Source organism: Haliotis rufescens, unplaced genomic scaffold (assembly GCF_023055435.1).
Source record: "Haliotis rufescens isolate VD_foot unplaced genomic scaffold, xgHalRufe1.0.p SCAF_24, whole genome shotgun sequence".
Lineage (NCBI taxonomy): Eukaryota > Metazoa > Mollusca > Gastropoda > Lepetellida > Haliotidae > Haliotis > Haliotis rufescens.
The window spans coordinates 9,578,131-9,601,716 of NW_025963935.1; the positions used below are offsets into that span (position 1 = coordinate 9,578,131).

At 41.8% G+C, this 23,586-nt stretch overlaps 1 protein-coding gene and 1 long non-coding RNA gene across 2 annotated transcripts in view; one reads left to right on the forward strand and one right to left on the reverse strand.

Moving 5' to 3' along the window:
- LOC124127985 (serine/threonine-protein kinase SIK3-like) overlaps positions 1 to 23,586 on the forward strand; it is a 57,860-nt gene that overhangs the window by 23,099 nt on the left and 11,175 nt on the right. Inside the window, exons 4-12 of the mRNA XM_048402152.1 lie at positions 8,288 to 8,449; positions 12,285 to 12,409; positions 14,882 to 15,005; positions 17,874 to 18,109; positions 19,271 to 19,442; positions 20,774 to 20,916; positions 21,713 to 22,019; positions 22,495 to 22,783; positions 23,185 to 23,339. Of these exons, the coding sequence (XP_048258109.1) occupies positions 8,288 to 8,449; positions 12,285 to 12,409; positions 14,882 to 15,005; positions 17,874 to 18,109; positions 19,271 to 19,442; positions 20,774 to 20,916; positions 21,713 to 22,019; positions 22,495 to 22,783; positions 23,185 to 23,339 (1,713 nt within the window). The remainder of the gene's footprint in view (positions 1 to 8,287; positions 8,450 to 12,284; positions 12,410 to 14,881; positions 15,006 to 17,873; positions 18,110 to 19,270; positions 19,443 to 20,773; positions 20,917 to 21,712; positions 22,020 to 22,494; positions 22,784 to 23,184; positions 23,340 to 23,586) is intronic.
- LOC124120814 lies at positions 2,104 to 4,704 on the reverse strand. Its single transcript, XR_007222833.1, has 3 exons — positions 3,882 to 4,704; positions 3,071 to 3,193; positions 2,104 to 2,614 (listed from the first exon to the last, which is right to left on the reverse strand). It is a non-coding gene; the product is annotated as an uncharacterized LOC124120814 (long non-coding RNA).

Here is a 23,586-nt window from a genome sequence, read left to right on the forward strand (position 1 = left end):
GTATCCATGTTAAACTGTGGCGTGGTATCTCAGTGGGGTATCCATGTTAAACTGTGGCATGGTATCTCAGTGGGTATCCATGTTAAACTGTGGCATGGTATCTCAGTAGGGTATCCATGTTAAACTGTGGCATGGTATCTCAGTGGGGTATCCATGTTAAACTGTGGCATGGTATCTCAGTGGGTATCCATGTTAAACTGTGGCATGGTATCTCAGTAGGGTATCCATGTTAAACTGTGGCATGGTATCTCAGTGGGTATCCATGTTAAACTGTGGCATGGTATCTCAGTAGGGTATCCATGTTAAACTGTGGCATGGTATCTCAGTGGGTATCCATGTTAAACTGTGGCATGGTATCTCAGTAGGGTATCCATGTTAAACTGTGGCATGGTATCTCAGTGGGGTATCCATGTTAAACTGTGGCATGGTATATCAGTGGGGTATCAATGTTAAACTGTGGCATGGTATCTGAGTGGGGTATCCATGTGAAACTGTGGCATGGTATCTCACTGTTTTTCATAACCCAAATCAGGAAAGTGCAAGGTGCACGTTTGAAAGGCTCAGGGAACACATTATTGGTCTGGAAATCACTATTGCGATAACTATTGATATTGCAAGCAGCTATTGCGATAACTATTGATATTGCAAGCAACTATTGCGATAACTATTGATATTGCAAGCAGCTATTGCGATAACTATTGATATTGCAAGCAGCTATTGCGATAACTATTGATATTGCAAGCAACTATTGCGATAACTATTGATATTGCAAGCAATTATTGCGATAACTATTGATATTGCAAGCAACTATTGCGATAACTATTGAAGAGTCCTTATTCACTTTTATGCCCATTGAAGTGTTACATTGGAGTCAGTATTTAGATATTTATGAAAAGACAAGGTGGCGGCATTTTTGACAAGTTTAAACATTCTTTTTTTCATCTTTGGACATGGGAAGATAATATCTGGCTCAGTTTGTTTAATTTTGACATGAAAACACTGATGGTACGCAGACATGTTGGGACGAACGAGGACAGACAAAACCTAAGTTTTCTTCATATAAATCTGTTTTAATTCATTTGCATTTCGGGTAGTGGGTACAACTTGCCACCCAAAATGGGATTAATACATGTGAATATATCAATGTCTTGAAACTCTTTCAAGGTTAAAAAAAAATCAAAAAGTGTTGGGACAAACGGAGACAGACATGATGCTTTAAAATAGCAATTTACAAGAAAAATTAAATGTTCCCTGAAGTATGGAATGAAACATTACAAGTACATTAAGATATAATCAAACAATTAAAGGTTAATTACAACTATTTAAGCAGCACAAGACAAATAAAAATCAGGGTTTTGTGTCGGGACGAACAAAGGACAGACATTTGTGATGTCGGGACGAACAAAGGACAGACATTTGTGATGTCAGGACGAACAAAGGACATACAAAGCAAAACAGGATAAAATACAGTCTGCAAACCACTTTTATTTCATATTCCAAATCATACTGTGTGACAAGTCACAAATTCTACAATGGTGATGACGATGTATCTCAAAATAATTTCTAACTGGTCTATAACCATGGAATATTTTTCAATATAAACAACCCAATAAGGCTGTCCCATCGCCGGAAAATAACAGCTGTTCATTATTTCTGAATTAAATCATATGCATATCAATAATATCTAATTTAGCATAAAAATTCATGAAGTATCATGCAATTATGTCTTCTTTACAACCAACTATAAATGTGTCTACTTTGTAAAAAAAAATGCTTGTGCCTCATGGTATGCCCGAAATATGTTCTAGAAGAAAATTCTTTTGTTTCTAGATATTATTTTGACATTAAGTTACTAATTAACACACCAGGGTAATTACATTGTAATGAAGTTGTAATATATAGTGATAACACATTCCATTACTGTATTAATACATAATTTCATTCCAAGTACAATTGTTTATCGGTAGACAAGATTCCCAACAGCCTGGAATGTGGTTTGGGGTTTTCCAGAAATTAATGTGGGCAGGGCAGGAAGATATTTTCTAAGACTCAGGGACCCCACACGCCCATCAAATTTTAAAACTATAATGCTGTCTGCAAGTTGTATATTAAAAATAACAGATTGTGGAATCTTGATATCCCCACCACTCATTAAATATTTTTAAATGTACATCCCAGCCCTCTCAAACATTCATTTAGGAATAACCCTTTATAATTTATATATTCAGTAACTGTTTGACAATTATTCATTGTACTGAATATTTTACAAACCACTTCAAATTGTTGATGAATTCAAAGTATTATCGCAAGACTTAATCAGGAAAAAACTGCGACACAATAAATTATTCCTAGGCAAAGCTGTACAATTGCTGCTATTTTGTATCCACATGAAAAATCATTTTAGAAAAATTAATTTAATTTAATTTAACTTTGAAAGTCTTCCACTGTGCAATTAAACATTAGCTATCCTGTATCTTGAATATTGTTTATCTCAATGACCAATATCAGTTTTGCCATACTCCTTTTTATGTTTATTCAGAAACTGGTTATTGGTGTCCTCTTGGTTCTTGATCTCGTAGTCCATTCTAAAGGTGGACAGGGCGTTAGTCATCTCCTGTATCAACAAGATATATATAATTGCATCACCAATAAAATGTTAAAAATTGAAGAACATTAACATACAAGGCAAGGCAATTCATAGTCCCTCATCGAAAGATAATAAGTCAATAATATATAGGTAAGGTGACCTACTTTAGTATGCTACACTTCACTTTTGCAAGATACACTTGTGCAACACATGGTAAAGTTTGGTGAAAATCGGTCCATTCATAGTGAATCTAATTTGCTATTTTGTTATTATCTATGTGCAGATGAAGATTATTGTTGAAATTGTTGTACAGCTCCAATGCACAGCACATGCTAACATATCTAACCATAAAAACAGTGTTTTCGGGGACTGTCCCTTTAAACAACATTATATTCATGACCAAAAACTTGAATTCTTTCAGTACAACAGTCAGAAATATGATGCAATATTTTGAGTTAGATAAAGTTCTATTAAATGTCCTACATCAAATAATGTCCAATCAATTGCTATTCTGACGTCTTCGAACATGACAGTGTGGTGGATGTCCTTTGCCAGCCATCTTTGTTTCACTTTAGTGAAAAAAGTCACCCATGGCCAATCATCCACCTGTTGAAATCAAAATTATAATATATAATATGTATTTGCTACTTCAACATGATTTCATAAGCAAGCTGCACAGTTTAATTTTATTGAAGGATTCACGAAAGCAGACTTTAGACAGAAGACTGAAAATGTAAATATTGCCCCATGAACAACCAGGTTAATTTTAGATGGGGCTGCCACAAACTCGGCCAACTTTTCATTTGAACCCAGACCCAAATTTCCTGTGGATTTTGAGTTCTAGACTTAACCACTTTGCCACAGTGGTTCTAATAAGCAAAATATAGACTGTATAACTGAATTTAATTGTGATCTAGGAAGTATCAAGACAAGTAATAATTGTAATTTACCATGCTTTTACCAAAGTGAAGCACATCCATATAGTAAATATAAATTTGAAGTTTTGTTTAATATCCAGGTGGTATTTTATTTTTAAGATTAATTTATTAAGCATAAATGAGATTTTGTAATGATATTGTGTATAATTACTTCCCTTTGGAGGATGTGAGTTTCCATTTTGTTAAAAACCAAAAGTATATTGTTGAGTCCAATGTGATCATACTGATAAACAGAGAAATGGACCCATCTATTAATCTACTACATATCGGACTATATATATTTCCCTTGTTGACTTGGAGTAACTCCATCTTGTTTTTATATTGGAAAACACAAAGTTAATTCTGAAGTTTGTTACCTGTCAACTTGTTCAGGATTCATCCGACCCCTATAATCAGCTTTTCGCTTTCGTTCCTGTTCGATGTAGTCTTGGTCACCTTTTTTCAGCTGCCTCCCATCGCCTACACCTCTCACCATTCTAATGAGACCAATAAGTACATTCATTAATTTACAATAAAGCAAAATGTTACCCTTAGCAATGCGTATTGCACTGTCAATAAACATATAGATCTATATTTTATTCATAAACAAACTAGGACAACACTTATATTCTGTTACGCCAAGCTAAAAAAACTGAAAAGGGGAGGGGGGAGATATTTGGATTTTTTATGAAATGTTCCCAGGATTAAGGAATAGGGAATTTTTTTATCATTATTTTTTTAATTTAAACTCACTTTTATAAAGCTTGATGTAGACCTACACACTTAAAATCCTAATCTAGGAAACGCACAATTAATTTTGTTCGGCCCTACTTTGAAAAATGTCAGCATTCAAATTAAAAAAACTATAATATAGTTTTGAATGAGTAATTTTTATATGGAGGTATAATTTTCTTTGAAACAGTACAGTTCTCAGGTTTTAATTTACAAAAAGTCATCCATCCTAACCTAAATTCATGTTCACATTTTTTCATGTCATTTATTGTTTTAACCCTTGTATGTAAATGTTTAACATGTTTTACATAGCCCCATGGAAGATTAAAGTAGCTCCAAGATATAAATGAGTCAATTAACTCTTTCAACACCAGTCAACCAGAAGTGTTTACTGCTGGGACACGATATAACTGGAATACTGTTAAAAGCGGCGTTAAACCCAACTCACTCACTCACTCACAAGTTCCCAGAGACTCTTGTGTGATAGATGAAGCCAACATTCATCAAAGAAGATATCTGCTTGTAAAATATATTTGCTGCTACATGTTATACATCAATTGAAAGGTCTGATCCTATAATCCTATATTTTATAAATATGAAAGTTATGTTTTTCACATTATTTAAAATAATGCATAAGTTTGTTGTAAATAAATAAAATGTAAGCTAACACGTAGTTAACATCCAGATTAAGGACCAAGGAAGCGTAAACTTGACGATTTTCGGCAAATATAAGATTTCATAAAATCCACTTACCCATTTCTGTTTTATTTTCATTGTTTACGTAATTGGAAAATCATTTTAAAAAGAATTATAAATAGTTTCTGTCATCACCCATTTCCCGATAACAGCGGCTGTCCGCTCAGTAACATGAAGAAATACCCCCGTTTTCGAGACTTCGTATGAATAACACGTTCGTTGAAGAATGGCATATGACACATCGCTGGAAAGCTTATTCCTCCATCTACACGCTCGTAACATGGTCTGGTTTTTGTTCCGTAGTTATAACAATCGATGTCATTGGAATAAAATTGGTTTCTTATGAGGCTTTCTTGCCGAAATCTGCTACAAGGTTCGCGATTAGCCAAATTTGAGCACGTGACCTAAGGCAGCCAATCAAATTACAGCTGTGATAACAAGTTCGTGTTTGATAATTTTCAGAAGTTGACGAAAGATTTTCGTTAAATCGTATTATTCTGAACGTTTTAAGCAGGAAATCATGATATATATTAAAAATATGGAACTTCGTGAATGCATCGTGCTAGGTTATGAGCTGTGACAAAGATTTTTCATGCATATATTTTGGCATTAAACATTGTGTCCGAGCCGAGAATTCAAGGCGATGAAAGCCGAGATGTCATTTGACTTGCATTACACGCGATACACGAACATATGGAAATAATAACCCATCTATGTAAGTTTGATTACTTTTATATATATTTTTGTTGATTTTATTTATTACTTTGTATAATATATTTAAAGTTTGTTTAAAACGTCTATATTTTGCTCTTTGACATGTTCGATGTGGACCCGTTGTGCGATAATTTTATTTTCAATAACATCACGGAAAATAGTGAATACTTTTTTAATTTATCGATGTAAAATGATAAATTGAAAAGGAATACGTATTTCCGACATTGTCAAATGTGATAGATTAAATAAATGAATGATATTACAGGTAGGTCCATAAAAATATATACTATTTTGCCCGACCGAAGTCGTCTGTCTACCAGTTTGTCCGACCGTCAGATAATATGTCCACTTGTTACGACCGACAATAAAATGTCTGTCTCAATGTTATGCCCGAACGAAGTAAGTCTGTCCAACTTTTTCTATGCGAGGCTTTGCGCAAAGCTTGTTCTTATTCATAGTGCGAAGCAAACTCTAGTAGTCGTGTTTAATTGTGTGTTTGAATTACTTTTCTAAAGTACTTGTGGCCGAACTGGTGAAAACTTGAACTATCGTATATAAATCGACTAATTCAATGTTCGCCCGTAACATTGGGTCGCCTGTAACATTTACACTTACCGAGACAGACGTGGAAGCATCCTTCTTCTTTGGCGCCATCTCTGCTGCTGACCAAATTTCGGCAATCATGTAATTCGTATCATGTGGAAACCAACCGGAACTTGGCAAATCCGATGACGGAATATAAACCAGATGACGTGTAGCGATCAGAAAAGTTAAATTATGATCGACAATTCGCCCGTAACAGTGGGACAGAGTTTTCTATAGACGTTTATGATTTGCATTTATTTTCTGTGGTTGCAAACCTGTTTTGATTTCATGTTTAGGTTTAACATACATTGATCACCAACTTTCATTCTGCTTCCGAAGTAACTTTCTGTGGTTTCACAATTCGTTACAAAATGATGTTTTTGTTCACCACCCATCGAGGACAGACATTGTTACGTCCGACACTTGTCAAATTAATTGTACATTTGTATTAATTTTATTTTTTTTTTCAATTTTTTTTTTATTGAAATCTGTTAAAGTACAAAGGTACCTGTTACATTCTGTTAAAATCGTACATTATTATTGAACTGAATGTGGAATACAGCCTACAGATTGGAGGTATGCACAGACATGTAACAAACAGAACTCAGAAAACACACTTGTTTTAATTTAAAAATTCTTTTATTTAATTTATATACATTGTTTAAAAAGCTCAAAATATGTTTACTATCTCCAAAATTCATGATGTATCCAATGTAGTTCAGATTTTGCAGATACTCTCCTTGGAATTAAATTTACAACTGTTTGAAATTCATAGGTATCAAAGTGGGCACTCTAGTGAATAAGGACTCTGATATTGAAAGAAACTATTGCGATAACTATTGATATTGCAAGCAACTATTGCGATGCATATCGATAGTTTTCAGTATATCATTTAGATGGATTTTAGAGTTGAATTAAACCTTGGAACTGAAGCTTCCTTTGAATGTGATAACAATAACAACAAATAAAAAGTAAACTTTGAGATATGACTGATTTGTTTCTTCTTTACCCTAATAATTTAAGAAAAAGACACTTCCACATTACCATATGTAAATTACTACCACTCATGATCAAAAGAAATTCAAATTTGAACAGCATTGCATGTATTTTTATTGATATGGTAAATGCAATCGAAACTATCGATATTCCTTACTGAAATCGATACTATTGATCGGAAACTGATTTAATAATCGATTTATTGACTTTAAGTGCTAACCAATTGCAATATATCGATAGTTTGATTTATCGTGACACCCCTAGCCGACTCACACAGTGTTTTCAAAGTTGAGCATAGAGTTCCTGAATATCTTTCAAAATACATTCAACAAAACAAGGTTTTTAAGCATTTTAGGTGCCGTAAATGTTGGACATGGTTTAAGTATGTTAGACCACCCCAGTGTCTTATCGTTGAAATGGTTTATCAAACCGCTTGGCACTGCGTGCCTCGTGGTTTAACTAACCATTTCAAGGATTAGACACTGGGTCCTCGTGGACTAACCTATACAAAAACAGCATTAGTCCAGACTCATTCCCTAACTCGCTCACACGCATGCATGCATGCATGCATACAGGTGCATGCATACACGTCGCTGTGTAAGTGCAATAATCTGGAAAACCTTCAGTGAATTGATTCACATCTCAATGCACAGGAAACCTTCAGTAAATTGATTCACATCTCAATGCACAGGAAACCTTCAGTAAATTGATTCACATCTCAATGCACAGGAAACCTTCAGTGAATTGATTCACATCTCAATGCACAGGAAACCTTCAGTAAATTGATTCACATCTCAATGCACAGGAAACCTTCAGTGAATTGATTCACATCTCAATGCACAGGAAACCTTCAGGAAATTGATTGACATCTCAATGCACAGGAAACCTTCAGTGAATCTGTCCATGGTAAATTTTGTTTGTGTGAAGAATAGTGGAAAATTGGTTGAAACTTTGAGTTCAAGTTAGTCTGCTGAAAGTAGAGTTGCTTTCCTGGTTCAGTTTATTCAGGTGATGATTTTGTGATGATTTAATGGTGAAGATTTTGTGTTTGTTGTTTCAGATCATCTTGTTGCTCATGGGAGAATGAATGAAAAAGAAGCACGAAAAAAATTCAAACAGATTGTTGCTGCAGTGTCGTACTGCCACTGTCGTCAAATTGTCCACAGGGATCTCAAAGCTGAAAACCTACTGCTGGACGCAAACCTCAATATCAAAATAGCTGGTAGGTGCATTCTACTGCTGGACGCAAACCTCAATATCAAAATAGCTGGTAGGTGCATTGTACTGCTGGATGCAAACCTCAATATCAAAATAGCTGGTAGGTGCATTCTACTGCTGGACGCAAACCTCAATATCAAAATAGCTGGAAGGTGCATTCTACTGCTGGACGCAAACCTCAATATCAAAATAGCTGGTAGGTGCATTGTACTGCTGGACATAAACCTCAGTATCAAAATAGCTGGTAGGTGCATTCTACTGCTGGACATAAACCTCAGTATCAAAATAGCTGGTAGGTACATTCTACTGCTGGACATAAACCTCAATATCAAAATAGCGTGTAGGTGCGTTCTACTGCTGGACATTAACCTCAATATCAAAATAGCTGGTAGGTGCATTCTACTGCTGGACGCAAACCTCAATATCAAAATAGCTGGTAGGTGCTTTGTACTGCTGGATGCAAACCTCAATATCAAAATAGCTGGTAGGTGCATTCTACTGCTGGACGCAAACCTCAATATCAAAATAGCTGGTAGGTGCATTCTACTGCTGGACATAAACCTCAGTATCAAAATAGCTGGTAGGTGCTTTGTACTGCTGGACACAAACCTCAATATCAAAATAGCTGGTAGGTGCATTCTACTGCTGGACATAAACCTCAGTATCAAAATAGCTGGTAGGTGCATTCTACTGCTGGACATAAACCTCAATATCAAAATAGCTGGTAGGTGCATTCTACTGCTGGACGCAAACCTCAGTATCAAAATAGCTGGTAGGTGCTTTGTACTGCTCGACGCAAACCTCAATATCAAAATAGCTGGTAGGTGCATTCTACTACTGGACGCAAACCTCAATATCAAAATAGCTGGTAGGTGTTTTCTACTGCTGGATGCAAACCTCAATATCAAAATAGCTGGTAGGTGCTTTGTACTGCTGGATGCAAACCTCAATATCAAAATAGCTGGAAGGTGCATTCTACTGCTGGACACAAACCTCAATATCAAAATAGCTGGTAGGTGCATTCTACTGCTGGACATAAACCTCAATATCAAAATAGCTGGTAGGTGCATTCTACTGCTGGACATAAACCTCAATATCAAAATAGCTGGTAGGTGCATTCTACTGCTGGACATAAACCTCAATATCAAAATAGCTGGTAGGTGCTTAATACTGCTGGACGCAAACCTCAATACCAAAATAGCTGGTAGGTTCATTCTACTACTGGAGGCAAACCTCAAAATCAAAATAGCTGGTAGGTGCATTCTACTGCTGGACGCAAACCTCAGTATCAAAATAGCTGGTAGGTGCATTCTACTGCTGGACGCAAACCTCAGTATCAAAATAGCTGGTAGGTGCTTTGTACTGCTGGACGCAAACCTCAATATCAAAATAGCTGGTAGTTGCTTTGTACTGCTGGACACAAACCTCAATATCAAAATAGCTGGTAGGTGCATTCTACTGCTGGACGCAAACCTCAGTATCAAAATAGCTGGTAGGTGCTTTGTACTGCTGGACACAAACCTCAATATCAAAATAGCTGGTAGGTGCATTCTACTGCTGGACGCAAACCTCAGTATGAAAATAGCTGGTAGGTGCTTTGTACTGCTGGACGCAAACCTCAATACCAAAATAGCTGGTAGGTTCATTCTACTACTGGACGCCAACCTCAATATCAAAATAGCTGGTAGGTGTTTTCTACTGCTGGACGCAAACCTCAATACCAAAATAGCTATTAGGTGTTTTCTACTGTGTAGACCTAAATTAACAATCAGACCTGTCAAAATAGCAGAAATATCATCATTTCCTGGAAGAATTGGAATTTGTTAATTACAAACAGTTGAGCTTGTACTCAGGGTTTTTGATTGCTTTTTAAAAATAGGAAATACTCACAGCTGATTGGCTACTGTGTAGTCACGTCAGTTATGCATTGTGACAACGCTCTATAAATAGACAGTGGAAATTCCAAGTTTCTATTTTATGTAAGTTTTTTCAGTCACGTAATTCTGAACGTTTGTAGATTTATTTTATTTAAAACAAGCAGAGTAAAGGTCAGTATTTTCTTTATCAGCAGTAGAAATTAAAATTATTAGTCAACTAGTCCTTATAATGATAACATAGAAAAACCCTTAAATTGGCAAATTTTAACTGGGACCTATGACACCGTTACTATTGGGCAGTTTGGCAAGGACTATAGGACTGGTGCCAATTTCAAACACTGTATCTAATATTGTAAATGCTCAGTCTGAATTTTGATTTTTTGGGACCCATGAAGATCCGGGATAGAATAGGTCTTCAGCAACCCATGCTTGCCGTAAAAGGCGACTATGCTTGTCGTAAAAGGCGACTTATGGGACAGGGTGGTCAGGCTCGCTGACTTGGTTGATGCATGTCATCGTATCCCAATTACGTGGATCGATGCTCATGATATTAATCACTGGATTGACTGGTCCAGATTTGATTTTTTACAGACCGCCTTCATATAGCTGGAATATTGCTGAGTGCGGCGTTAAACAACAAACCAACCAACCAACCGTAGCGAATTTGCAGGAATTATGCGTCCGTAAAACAATGTTACTGGTGGTATTGGTTGTCACACTAAAGTCCCTCCTGTTTCGAGTGAGGGGCGGTGAGGTTGCCTGTGGTTAAAGCATTCGCTCGTCACACTGAAGGCCTGGGTTCGATTCCTCGCATGGGTACAATGTGTAAAACCCATTTCTGGTGTCCCCCGCCGTGATATTGCTGGAATATTGCTCAAAGTGGCGTAAAACCATACTCACTCACTGTTTCAAGTAACGACTGGAATGTGGATCAGTTGGACACAATGGCAACTGCATGTCCAGAAAAAACTGGAGGATTGCTCGTTGGGAACGGATCATCTTTGCCCGATCCATTTCTCTTCATCTGCATGACATGACATTGGTGGGGACAACTAAACAACCCTCACTTGCATGTTGGTTGCAGGAATTGTCTCCCTTCACCTGGCTCCCCAAAACGACTATTTCTGAGTGTTATTTATGCACAGTTAATGATGTTTGGGATACTTGTAGGGATGTTATCTGTGTATCGAGGTACATTTTATGTCGATGCTCAATTACTCCATTAATTATTTTGAGAAATGATGACATTTATTAAATTCACTATTGTTAACATGGTCAATGAGACAATTTTATTTTGAATATTTAACGGATCAGCCTTTTTCATAGTTCTTTTGGTTTTTTAAAAATATTTTTTATTCAATTCAGTATATGACATTACAGAGTTATACATGGAGTAGCACGTCTTGTAGCATACTTGTTAGGTATAGGTTACCTATACAGCAGACAGCAGGTCAGCAAGTTTAAGTTCGCTACAGGTGTCCATCAAAGTTTACAAATGGTGAAAACGGGCAAATATTTGCTTTTTCATAGTTAGCATTAAATTGATTAATTGCAAGTCTACAGGTCATACTTATCTATACACATACAGAATAATCTGATTACTAATCAGTACGTATTGATATTTCGTGACATGTTTTTGTCCAACAAATCAATGAGGCCCCTACTTGTATTAGTATGAAGTATATCGCTTTTCTTCGTGGTCACAGCACAGCTCGACTGAGAAATGCTTTGATGATTTTTTTGTTGTAAACATGGTAAATCTACGGTTGCATCATGATTATGGAAAAGTTCATCAAGAAGAGAAGTCAAACGGTCAAGATATCGTCAAACACAAAGTGCTTTCATCTCCTGTTTTTGAAAGGTTTCATTTGATTTTGTCCATAATGTACAGCCAGTGTTTTGAAATATTGAATGCCATGTTAAATATCGATTTTGAAATCTCCCTGGTTACCATGGTTACAGATTTTGGGTTCAGCAACTACTTCTCACCTGGGACAAAACTGAAGACCTGGTGTGGCAGTCCCCCCTATGCTGCCCCGGAACTGTTTGAGGGGAGGGAATATGATGCCCCTAAGGTGGACGTCTGGGTGAGTAGTTTGTCCCCCCTATGCTGCCCCAGAACTGTTTGAGGGGAGGGAATATGATGCCATAAGGTGGACGTCGGGTGAGTAGTTTATCCCCCCTATGCTGCCCCAGAACTGTTTGAGGGTAGGGAATATGATGCCATAAGGTGGACGTCGGGTGAGTAGTTTATCCCCCCTATGCTGCCCTGGAACTGTTTGAGGGTAGGGAATATGATGCCATAAGGTGGACGTCGGGTGAGTAGTTTGTCCCCCCTATGCTGCCCCGGAACTGTTTGAGGGGAGGGAATATGATGCCCCTAAGGTGGACATCTGGGTGAGTAGTTTGTCCCCCCTATGCTGCCCCAGAACTGTTTGAGGGGAGGGAACATGATGCTGTAAGGTGGACGTCTGGGTGAGTAGTTTGTCCCCCCTATGCTGCCCCAGAACTGTTTGAGGGGAGGGAACATGATGCTGTAAGGTGGACGTCTGGGTGAGTAGTTTGTCCCCCCTATGCTGCCCCGGAACTGTTTGAGGGGAGGGAACATGATGCCCCTAAGGTGGACATCTGGGTGAGTAGTTTGTCCCCCCTATGCTGCCCCAGAACTGTTTGAGGGGAGGGAACATGATGCTGTAAGGTGGACGTCTGGGTGAGTAGTTTGTCCCCCCTATGCTGCCCCAGAACTGTTTGAGGGGAGGGAACATGATGCTGTAAGGTGGACGTCGGGTGAGTAGTTTGTCCCCCCTATGCTGCCCCGGAACTGTTCGAGGGGAGGGAATATGATGCCATAAGGTGGACGTCTGGGTGAGTAGTTTGTCCCCCCTATGCTGCCCCGGAACTGTTCGAGGGGAGGGAATATGATGCCATAAGGTGGACGTCTGGGTGAGTAGTTTGTCCCCCCTATGCTGCCCCGGAACTGTTTGAGGGGAGGGAATATGATGCTGTAAGGTGGACATCTGGGTGAGTAGTTTGTCCCCCCTATGCTGCCCCGGAACTGTTTAAGGGGAAGGAGAAAGATGTCCCTAAGATGGACAGACGTCTTGGTGAGTAGTTTGTCCCCCCTATGCTGCCCCGGAACTGTTTGAGGGGAGGGAACATGATGCCATAAGGTGGACGTCTGGTGAGTAGTTTGTCCCCCCTATGCTGCCCCGGAACTGTTTGAGGGGAGGGAATATGATGCCCTTAAGGTGGATGTCTGGGTGAGTAGTTTGTCCCCCCTATGCTGCCCCGGAACTGTTCGAGGGGAGGGAATATGATGCCATAAGGTGGACGTCTGGGTGAGTAGTTTGTCCCCCCTATGCTGCCCCGGAACTGTTTGAGGGGAGGGAATATGATGCCATAAGGTGGACGTCTGGTGAGTAGTTTGTCCCCCCTATGCTGCCCCGGAACTGTTTGAGGGGAGGGAATATGATGCCCTTAAGGTGGATGTCTGGGTGAGTAGTTTGTCCCCCCTATGCTGCCCCGGAACTGTTTGAGGGGAGGGAATATGATGCTGTAAGGTGGACGTCGGGTGAGTAGTTTATCCCCCCTATGCTGCCCTGGAACTGTTTGAGGGTAGGGAATATGATGCCCCTAAGGTGGACATCTGGGTGAGTAGTTTGTCCCCCCTATGCTGCCCCGGAACAGTTTAAGGGGAAGGAGAAAGATGTCCCTAAGATGGACAGACGTCTTGGTGAGTAGTTTGTCCCCCCTATGCTGCCCCGGAACTGTTTAAGGGGAGGGAACATGATGCTGTAAGGTGGACGTCTGGGTGAGTAGTTTGTCCCCCCTATGCTGCCCCGGAACTGTTTAAGGGGAGGGAACATGATGCTGTAAGGTGGACGTCTGGGTGAGTAGTTTGTCCCCCCTATGCTGCCCCGGAACTGTTTAAGGGGAGGGAACATGATGCTGTAAGGTGGACGTCTGGGTGAGTAGTTTGTCCCCCCTATGCTGCCCCGGAACTGTTTAAGGGGAGGGAACATGATGCTGTAAGGTGGACGTCTGGGTGAGTAGTTTGTCCCCCCTATGCTGCCCCGGAACTGTTTAAGGGGAAGGAGAAAGATGTCCCTAAGATGGACAGACGTCTTGGTGAGTAGTTTGTCCCCCCTATGCTGCCCCGGAGCTATTTCAGGGGAGGGAATATGATGCCCCTAAGATGGACGTCTGGTGAGTAGTTTGTCCCCCCTATGCTGCCCCCGAACTGTTTGTGGGGAGGGAAAATGATGCCATAAGGTGGACGTCTGGTGAGTAGTTTATCCCCCCTATGCTGCCCCAGAACTGTTTGTGGGGAGGGAAAATGATGCCATAAGGTGGATGTCTGGGTGAGTAGTTTGTCCCCCCTATGCTGCTCCGGAACAGTTTGAGGGGAGGGAATATGATGCCGTAAGATGGATGTCTTGTAGAAGGTGTTATTTCACTTGAGTGAATTATTGATATTTCTGTAGGTAAATATCATTTTCATCACTAATTGTATAATATATGCTGTATACCCAACTCACCTGCTCCCTGTATACTTCCAGAGTCTCGGGGTGGTCCTGTATGTACTTGTGTGTGGTGCTCTGCCATTTGATGGCAGCACGCTGCAGTCGCTGCGATCTCGGGTGCTCAGCGGCAAATTCCGCATTCCATTTTTCATGTCTACAGGTGAGTGCTGTGGCCACTTGGTTCATCCGTGTTTGATTTCGACAGTTTGGTAATTTTTAATAGTTTTTGTATTAAAGTCCAGAGTTTAATTTCGGATTAGTTTTGGTCCAAAAAGGTGGTGGCCCTGGGCTTAAAACATGCATTTCCGGTTCTAAAATTTCTGGGGGCACCGGTGGCCCAGTCGTCTAAGGCGCCGCGATTCGCTGTGCAGAGTTGTGTCCTCTGGGCATGCCAGAAACATATGATTGTAGGTTCGAATCCCAGTTCGCCCTGATTATGTAGAAATTTCTAGGTTTGTCAGCACTATACCCGTGCTCGTGGGTTTCACCGAAGTGGTAAATGTCTGAGACCTGCATCACTTCGGGCTTTCCTCGCACATTAAGCTGACCTGCCGTCATATAACTGGAATGCTGTTAAAAGCGGGGTTAAACCCAAGTCACTCACTCACTCACTCCAAGTCCAGTAAACTGTGGACACCACTGTGGACCAACTCACTCACTCTAAAATTTCTGTAACATCAGCAATGATTCTACATTTTCAGAAACCCAAGTTTGCTCTTTATCATAATGTTCCTGTTGCCTTAAGGGAACACAAATCATAATTGTTCAAGAATATACCTTGTGTCAGTTGTGATGATGTGAACCAGTTAGAAAGGTTCCTTTTCAAATGAAATGTCAACAAACCTGGTAAGTTAATGACATTCCAAGAAAGAACAAATTTCACATGGGACCAAGCAGAGTTGCGTCCCTTGGACACGCCAGAAACCTATGATTGTGGCTTCCAATCCCGGTTTGCCCCGATCCTGTTTCTTGGTTTGTCAGCACCATACCCGTGCTCGTGGGTTTCACTGAAGTGGTAAAGTCTGAGACCTGCATCACTTGGGGCTTTCCTCCCACATTAAGCTGACACGCCACGATATAACTGGAATGCTGTTAAAAACGGCGTCAAACCCAACTCACTCACTCTAAAATTTCTGTAACATCAGCAATGATTCTACATTTTTAGAAACCCAAGTTTGCTCTTTATCATAATGTTCCTGTTCCCTAAAGGGAACACTTAAAATCATAATTGGTCAAGAATATACCTTGTGATGATGTGAACCAGTTAGAAAGGTTCCTTTACAAATGAAATGTGGACAAACCTGGTAAGTTAATGAAATTCCAAGAAAGGACAAATTTCACATGGGACCAAGCATTTAAGTGATGGACCTCCTCACATTCAAATTAGATCAAATTATTAACTTTTGTTATTTATATTTAAATTTGAATTACGAAAAATAAGCATCTTATAAGCATAAGGACTTATTTACTGTTTGCCTTTGCATGGCTAGAATGTTACTTACTGCATTTGACGTAATAAGCACCCAGGGCACTCTCAAAATTAGAAATAGGAGGCTCTTATTAGAACATAATTTTGGTGAGAAAAAACCCATTTTAATCAATTACAGGACATTCGAAATGTTTTGTGGGTACAAACAAGTGTTTAGTTCCTCTTTTCAAACCCAACATATACCGTATTCGACGTAATGAGCGCTCAGGGTGCTCTCAAAATTAGAAATAGGGGGCTGTTATTCAAACATAATTTTGGTGAAAAAAAAACAGTTGAAAGATCGTAAATTTCGTGGTTTATGCTGACAGCCTGAAATGATACACAAAAAAGTATGTGCATATTATACACGACAGATATATTTTCCAGAATTTAATTGCCCGTAATTAAGGGTGCATGTAACACATGTGTGCGTATTACACACGAATAAATACGTCTTGTGTACATTGATCAATCGGAAGGGGTGCTAATTGGGATTGTTCACTAGCCAATATATTAGCAAATATCATCGTGGGCGCTTATTAGAGCGAGGCGCTTGTTACGTCAAATAAGGTAAGCATCAAAAGATATTGATTGATCTTACCCCTTGCTGACAACAGACTGACTGTTGTATGTTTATCATGGTAACCCAATGATGTGGGACGTTGCTCATATTATCAATCACTGGTTTGTCTAGTCCAGATTTATTTACTGTTTGCCTTTGCATGGTTAGAATTTTGGTTACCGCATTTGACGTAATAAGCCCAGGGCGCTCTCAAAATTAGAAAGAGGGGGCTCTTATTTGAACATAATTTTGGTGAGAAAAAAACGCGGTTGAAAGATTGTAAATTTTGTGGTTTATGCTGACAGCCTGAAATGATACAAAAGAAAAGTCTGCATATTATACACGATAGTTGAACCAATCAACTCAACTCGAAAAGGTGCACGGGAATCACGCACATTGAGACGCCCAACACTAACACGGTATTGGTGCGGGCGTGGTTCCCGTGCACCCTTTCGAGTTGAGTTGATTGGTTCAACTGTGTCGTATGACCCTGTGACGCAGGGGTAGCATTATGCAGATGGCTGTTTCAATGAATGCTCGTTCCAACCGTGACGAACAGGTCTGGTTGTTGATGAAATATATTAATAGCTAAATGGACAGATTTTTTATTCATGCACCGATTGTCTTTAAATGTAATATCCAGTTATGTATGACTGTTTAATAATCTCATACTTTTTTGACTGGAGTAGGTCCAATAGTGTTTCAGATATTGTAGTAAACGTCAATACCTTAAATTACCTTCCAGACTATATGGGCAGATCATTTTATACATGTATCTAAATTGTTTTTGCCTGGGTTCCTGTAAAACAATTTCCAATCAGACATTGTTTACCCAGCCCTTAGGATCTACAGTGAGTACCTGGATAGGGTCGGGTAATAGACAGTTAGGTACTCAGCAAAGTTTGACTCATCCCAGCCCCAGTTAATTACAAGATTTGACAAATTTGTAAAGCCCTTTGCTGGAGCAAAATATGTGACCCATTCTCATTCCATCTCAGAGTGTGAACACTTAATCCGGCACATGCTGATTGTTGATGCCAACAAGCGGCTGTCGGTGGACCAGATTGTTACCCACAAGTGGATGAAGCTCGGCGACGTGGACGTGGAGTTTCACGAGATGATCCAGGAGTACAACCAAGTCACGGACCTCGACCCACACCATGCTGTCCCACCCAACCCCCAGATCCTGCAGTATATAGAGGAGCTCGGCTTCGACAAGGAGAGGACCTTGAAGGTGGGGTTGTAGGGGGTTAACGTTGGGGATCACCCAACCCCCAGATCCTGCAGTATATAGAGGAGCTGGGCTTAGACAAGGAGAGGACCTTGAAGGTGGGGTTGTAGGGGGTTAACGTTGGGGATCACCCAACCCCAGATCCTGCAGTATATAGAGGAGCTGGGCTTCGACAAGGAGAGGACCTTGAAGGTGGGGTTGTAGGGGGTTAACGTTGGGGATCACCCAACCCCAGATCCTGCAGTATATAGAGGAGCTCGGCTTAGACAAGGAGAGGACCTTGAAGGTGGGGTTGTAGGGGGTTAACGTTGGGGATCACCCAACCCAAATCCTGCAGTACAGAGAGGAGCTGGGCTTTGACAAGGAGAGGACCTTGAAGGTGGGGTTGTAGGGGGTTAACGTTGGGGATCACCCAACCCCAGATCCTGCAGTATAGAGATGAGCTGGGCTTTGACAAGGAGAGGACCTTGAAGGTGGGGTTGTAGGGGGTTAAACGTGAGGGATCACCCAACCCCAGATCCTGCAGTATATAGAGGAGCTGGGCTTCGACAAGGAGAGGACCTTGAAGGTGGGGTTGTAGGGGGTTAACGTTGGGGATCACCCAACCCCCAGATCCTGCAGTATATAGATGAGCTGGGCTTTGACAAGGAGAGGACCTTGAAGGTGGGGTTGTAGGGGGTTAACGTTGGGGATCACCCAACCCCAGATCCTGCAGTATTTAGAGGAGCTGGGCTTCGACAAGGAGAGGACCTTGAAGGTGGGGTTGTAGGGGGTTAACGTTGGGGATCACCCAACCCCAGATCCTGCAGTATATAGATGAGCTGGGCTTTGACAAGGAGAGGACCTTGAAGGTGGGGTTGTAGGGGGTTAACGTTGGGGATCACCCAACCCCAGATCCTGCAGTATTTAGAGGAGCTGGGCTTCGACAAGGAGAGGACCTTGAAGGTGGGGTTGTAGGGGGTTAACTTTCTACACATCTACACATGTTATATAAAACTACAAGGTTGTGAACTGCTTGTAATGAAGCTGAGTAAGGGAGATAACTCTAAATGGCTTGGGTATCCAAAAGTTTCAGAGGACAATGACATGCAAGATGAAACAGTTTTTCTTGATTCACCTCTTTCTTCATATAAATATAATTCACTCAATCACTCCATGTTTCAGTCTGTGCTTGAGCAGTGCTTCGACCATCACAGTGCAATTTACCATCTACTCCTGGAGAAGTACAAGAAACATCCAAAGACACTCACCAGCAAACTCCCCAGTATCATTCTGCCCCAGAACTTGCCCATAGCGACGCGGACGGAGAGAAGGTCCAGCATCACCACTGGTGTGGGTGAGTAGTGATGACCCCTCTAGGGTTCCAGCATCACCCCGGGTGTGGGTGAGTAGTGATGCCTCCTCTAGGGTTCCAGCATCACCCCGGGTGTGGGTGAGTAGGGATGCCTCCTCTAGGGTTCCAGCATCACCCTGGGTGTGGGTGAGAAGGGATGCCTCCTCTAGGGTTCCAGCATCACCCCGGGTGTGGGTGAGTAGGGATGCCTCCTCTAGGGTTCCAGCATCACCCCGGGTGTGGGTGAGTAGTGATGCCTCCTCTAGGGTTCCAGCATCACCCCGGGTGTGGGTGAGTAGTGATGCCCCTCTAGGGTTCCAGCATCACCCCGGGTGTGGGTGAGTAGGGATGCCTCCTCTAGGGTTCCAGCATCACCCTGGGTGTGGGTGAGTAGTGATGCCTCCTCTAGGGTTCCAGCATCACCCCGGGTGTGGGTGAGTAGTGATGCCCCTCTAGGGTTCCAGCATCACCCCGGGTGTGGGTGAGTAGGGATGCCTCCTCTAGGGTTCCAGCATCACCCTGGGTGTGGGTGAGTAGTGATGCCTCCTCTAGGGTTCGAGCATCACCCTGGGTGTGGGTGAGTAGGGATGCCTCCTCTAGGGTTCCAGCATCACCCCGGGTGTGGGTGAGTAGTGATGCCCCTCTAGGGTTCCAGCATCACCCCGGGTGTGGGTGAGTAGGGATGCCTCCTCTAGGGTTCCAGCATCACCCCGGGTGTGGGTGAGTAGTGATGCCTCCTCTAGGGTTCGAGCATCACCCTGGGTGTGGTTGAGTAGGGATGCCTCCTCTAGGGTTCCAGCATCACCCTGGGTGTGCAGTGATGACCCCTCTAGGGTTCCAGCATCACCCTGGGTGTGGGTGAGTAGTGATGACCCCTCTAGGGTTCCAGCATCACCCCGGGTGTCGGTGAGTAGTGATGACCCCTCTAGGGTTCCAGCATCACCCCGGGTGTGGGTGAGAAGTGATGACCCCTCTGTGATCTCATATTATCTAGATGTGATCTTATTGTCAAGATGTGATCTTATTGTCAGGATGTGATCTTCTTGTCTAGATGTGATCTTATTGTCTAGATGTGATCTTATTGTCAAGATGTGATCTTATTGTCAAGATGTGGTCTTATTGTCAAGATGTGATCTTATTGTCTAGATGTGATCTTATTGTCAAGATGTGATCTTATTGTCAAGATGTGATCTTATTGTCAAGATGTGATCTTGTCAAGATGTGGTCTTATTGTCAAGATGTGGTCTTATTGTCAAGATGTGATCTTATTGTCAAGATGTGATCTTATTGTCAAGATGTGGTCTTATTGTCAAGATGTGGTCTCTGTGTTTCAGTGGAGCGAGTGGAGGTGCCTGTCGAGGTCCATGAAGGGGAGAGGGCGTCGCCTCAACCCCCAACCACCCTACCCCTCCTAGCTGCTCATCTAAGTGCCATTACCCAAGTGCAATTTAACAACGACAAGAATCAACTCTCAGCTGTGAGTAAAACAACAACAAAATATATAAAAATGACCATGTTTTACCAAAAGGTTTAATTGTTGGCTTGACAATGTAAGCGTTATCTGATCCTGCCACAGAAAAGGATGTGTGTTTGGAAGTCTGGAGAATAAATTAAAATACAAATCCAACTCAAGTCTAGAATGATTTGGCAAGTCTAGATTGCCCCAGCTCCAGGCCAGATTGTTCTGGGCTCCATTTGCATTTTACTTTATATATCTTGTAGAGATATATTTTTTAAGTAAGATAACTTTATCTCTGGGGATTTTTCTTCCCACACCCGTAGAATATTAAATGGTGGATGGTTCAGCAAGTCTTATATTTTTTTGGGCAAAATAAGTACATTCTACCACTTAGACTTAAGATACCGTATTCGACATAATAAGCGCCCAAGGCGCTCTCAAAATGAGAAATAGGGGACTCTTATTAGAATATTATTTTGATGAAAAACAACAGGGTTAAAAGATCGTAAATTTCGTGGTTTATGCTGACAGCCTGAAATGTTTATATACGACAGATGTATTTTTCCAGAATCTAATTTCCCACAATTAGGGATGCATATAACACATGTATTATACATGAATAAATAAGTCTTTTGTATATTGATCTATCAGAAGGGGTGCTAATTGGGATTGTTCACTAGCCAATATATTAGGAAATATCGGCGTGGGCGCTTATTAGAGCGGGGCGCTTATTACGTCGAATACAGTATACAGACAGTAGTTAGATCAGGAAGAGACTTCAAGGGGAGATAACTCTGCCTTCCTTCTTTCCCAGCCTGAGGACAGCAATCAGTCAGATTCGGATGAGGAGCCGTGTCCCGAGGCTCTGGCACGGTACTTGGCCATGCGGCGCCACACGGTGGGCGTGGGGGACCCCCGGCACGAGGCGCCAGAAGACGCCAGGGTCAAGATGGCCCAGAACCAAGCACTCATTGCCACACCGCAGCCCAATTTCTTCATGCCGTTCACGACGTTCCCCAACACAAACCTCCCCCAGTACCTCCCCCCAGGCTCATCCCCCCTCCAGAACGTCTCCATCACCGATCACAACCTGCTGCAGCCTCCCATTCCATTAGGGCAAGGTACGTATTTGTGGTTTCATATGATATCAAGGTTGGTTGGTTGGTTGTTTGGTTACGTATTTGTGGTTTCATATGATATCAAGGTTGGTTGGTTGGTTGGTTGGTTGGTTGTTTAACGCCGCTTTCAGCAATATTCCACCTATATGACGGCGGTCTGTAAATAATCGAGTCTGGACCAGACAATCCAGTGATTAATATCATGAGCATCGATCCACGCAATTGGGATCGATAACATGCATCAACCAAGCCAGCGAGCCTGACCACCCGATCCTGTTGGTCGCCCTTTACGACAAGCATAGTCACCTTTTACAGCAAGCATGGGTTGCTGAAGACCTTTTCTACCCCGGAATCTTCACGGGTCTGATATCAAGGTAGTGTTATTCATATAATATGATTTTTAAGTGAGCCGTTACTTTAACCTTAACCTGCCTCTCATTGTCAGGTGAGCTCTTACTTTAACCTCCCTTTCATTCAGGTACATCCCAGATGGCTAGAAGAGCGTCTGACGGCGGTGCTAACATCCACCTCTTCTCCCAACACTTCCAACGTCAGATGTACTTTGATAGCCAACCAGGAAGTCATGAAGGGTTGTCTCCCTTGAGTCAGACAACATTGTCCCCGACAGGGTTGTCACCCCTGAGCCAGTCGACGCTGTCCCCTACGGGGATCCCACTGCCCACGCCGTCCCTGCAGAACTCCATCACAGTGGAGGAGGTGGAGGATGGTGGATCGGACCAGGAGCCAGATGCTGATGCTGTGTACAGGTGCGTGACTTTAGATAAAACTACAAACGTCTCTGATATCTACCGACATTCCACCCTGCATCTGGGGGCCCAGTCGTCTAAGGCGCAGCGATTCGCTGTGCAGAGTTGCGTCCCTTGGGTGCGCCAGAAACCTATGATTGTGAGTTCGAATCCCGATTCTCCTCAATTATGTTTCTAGGTTTGTCAGCACCATACCCGTGCTCGTGGGTTTCACTGAAGTGGTCACATCTGAGACCTGCATCACTTGGGGTTTCCTCCCACATCAAGCTGACACGCCGCGACATAACTGTAATACTGTTAAAAGCGGCGTTAAACCCAACTCACTCACTCACACACTCCACCCTACATCTTATGACAATATGCATATCAAAAGCTGGCACTCATCTGAACTTTTCTTTCAGATATTTAAACAATCGCGGATGGTCCAAGCGACACACGTTAGCGATGGCCAATCCGATGAATGAGATCCCTGAAGAGCTACAGCGGAAACTGTCTCTCCAGCCAATCCGACACCGGCGGGGCGGGGGCCTACTGTCCCCGACAGACCGCTCAAGTAGTGAGTTGATCACCACCATCAATGTTATTCTGACGTTTTAAGCATTAAATCACGATCTATATTAAAAATATGGAATTTCATGGATGCATAGTGCTAGGTTACGAGCTGTGACAAAGATTTCTTATGCATTCATTTTAGCATTAAAGACATCGTGTCCGAGCCGAGAAACCAAGGCGAGGAAAGCCGTGATGTCATTTGACTTAGGATTACACGCGATCGCACGACAAGATGGAAATAATAACTTAGA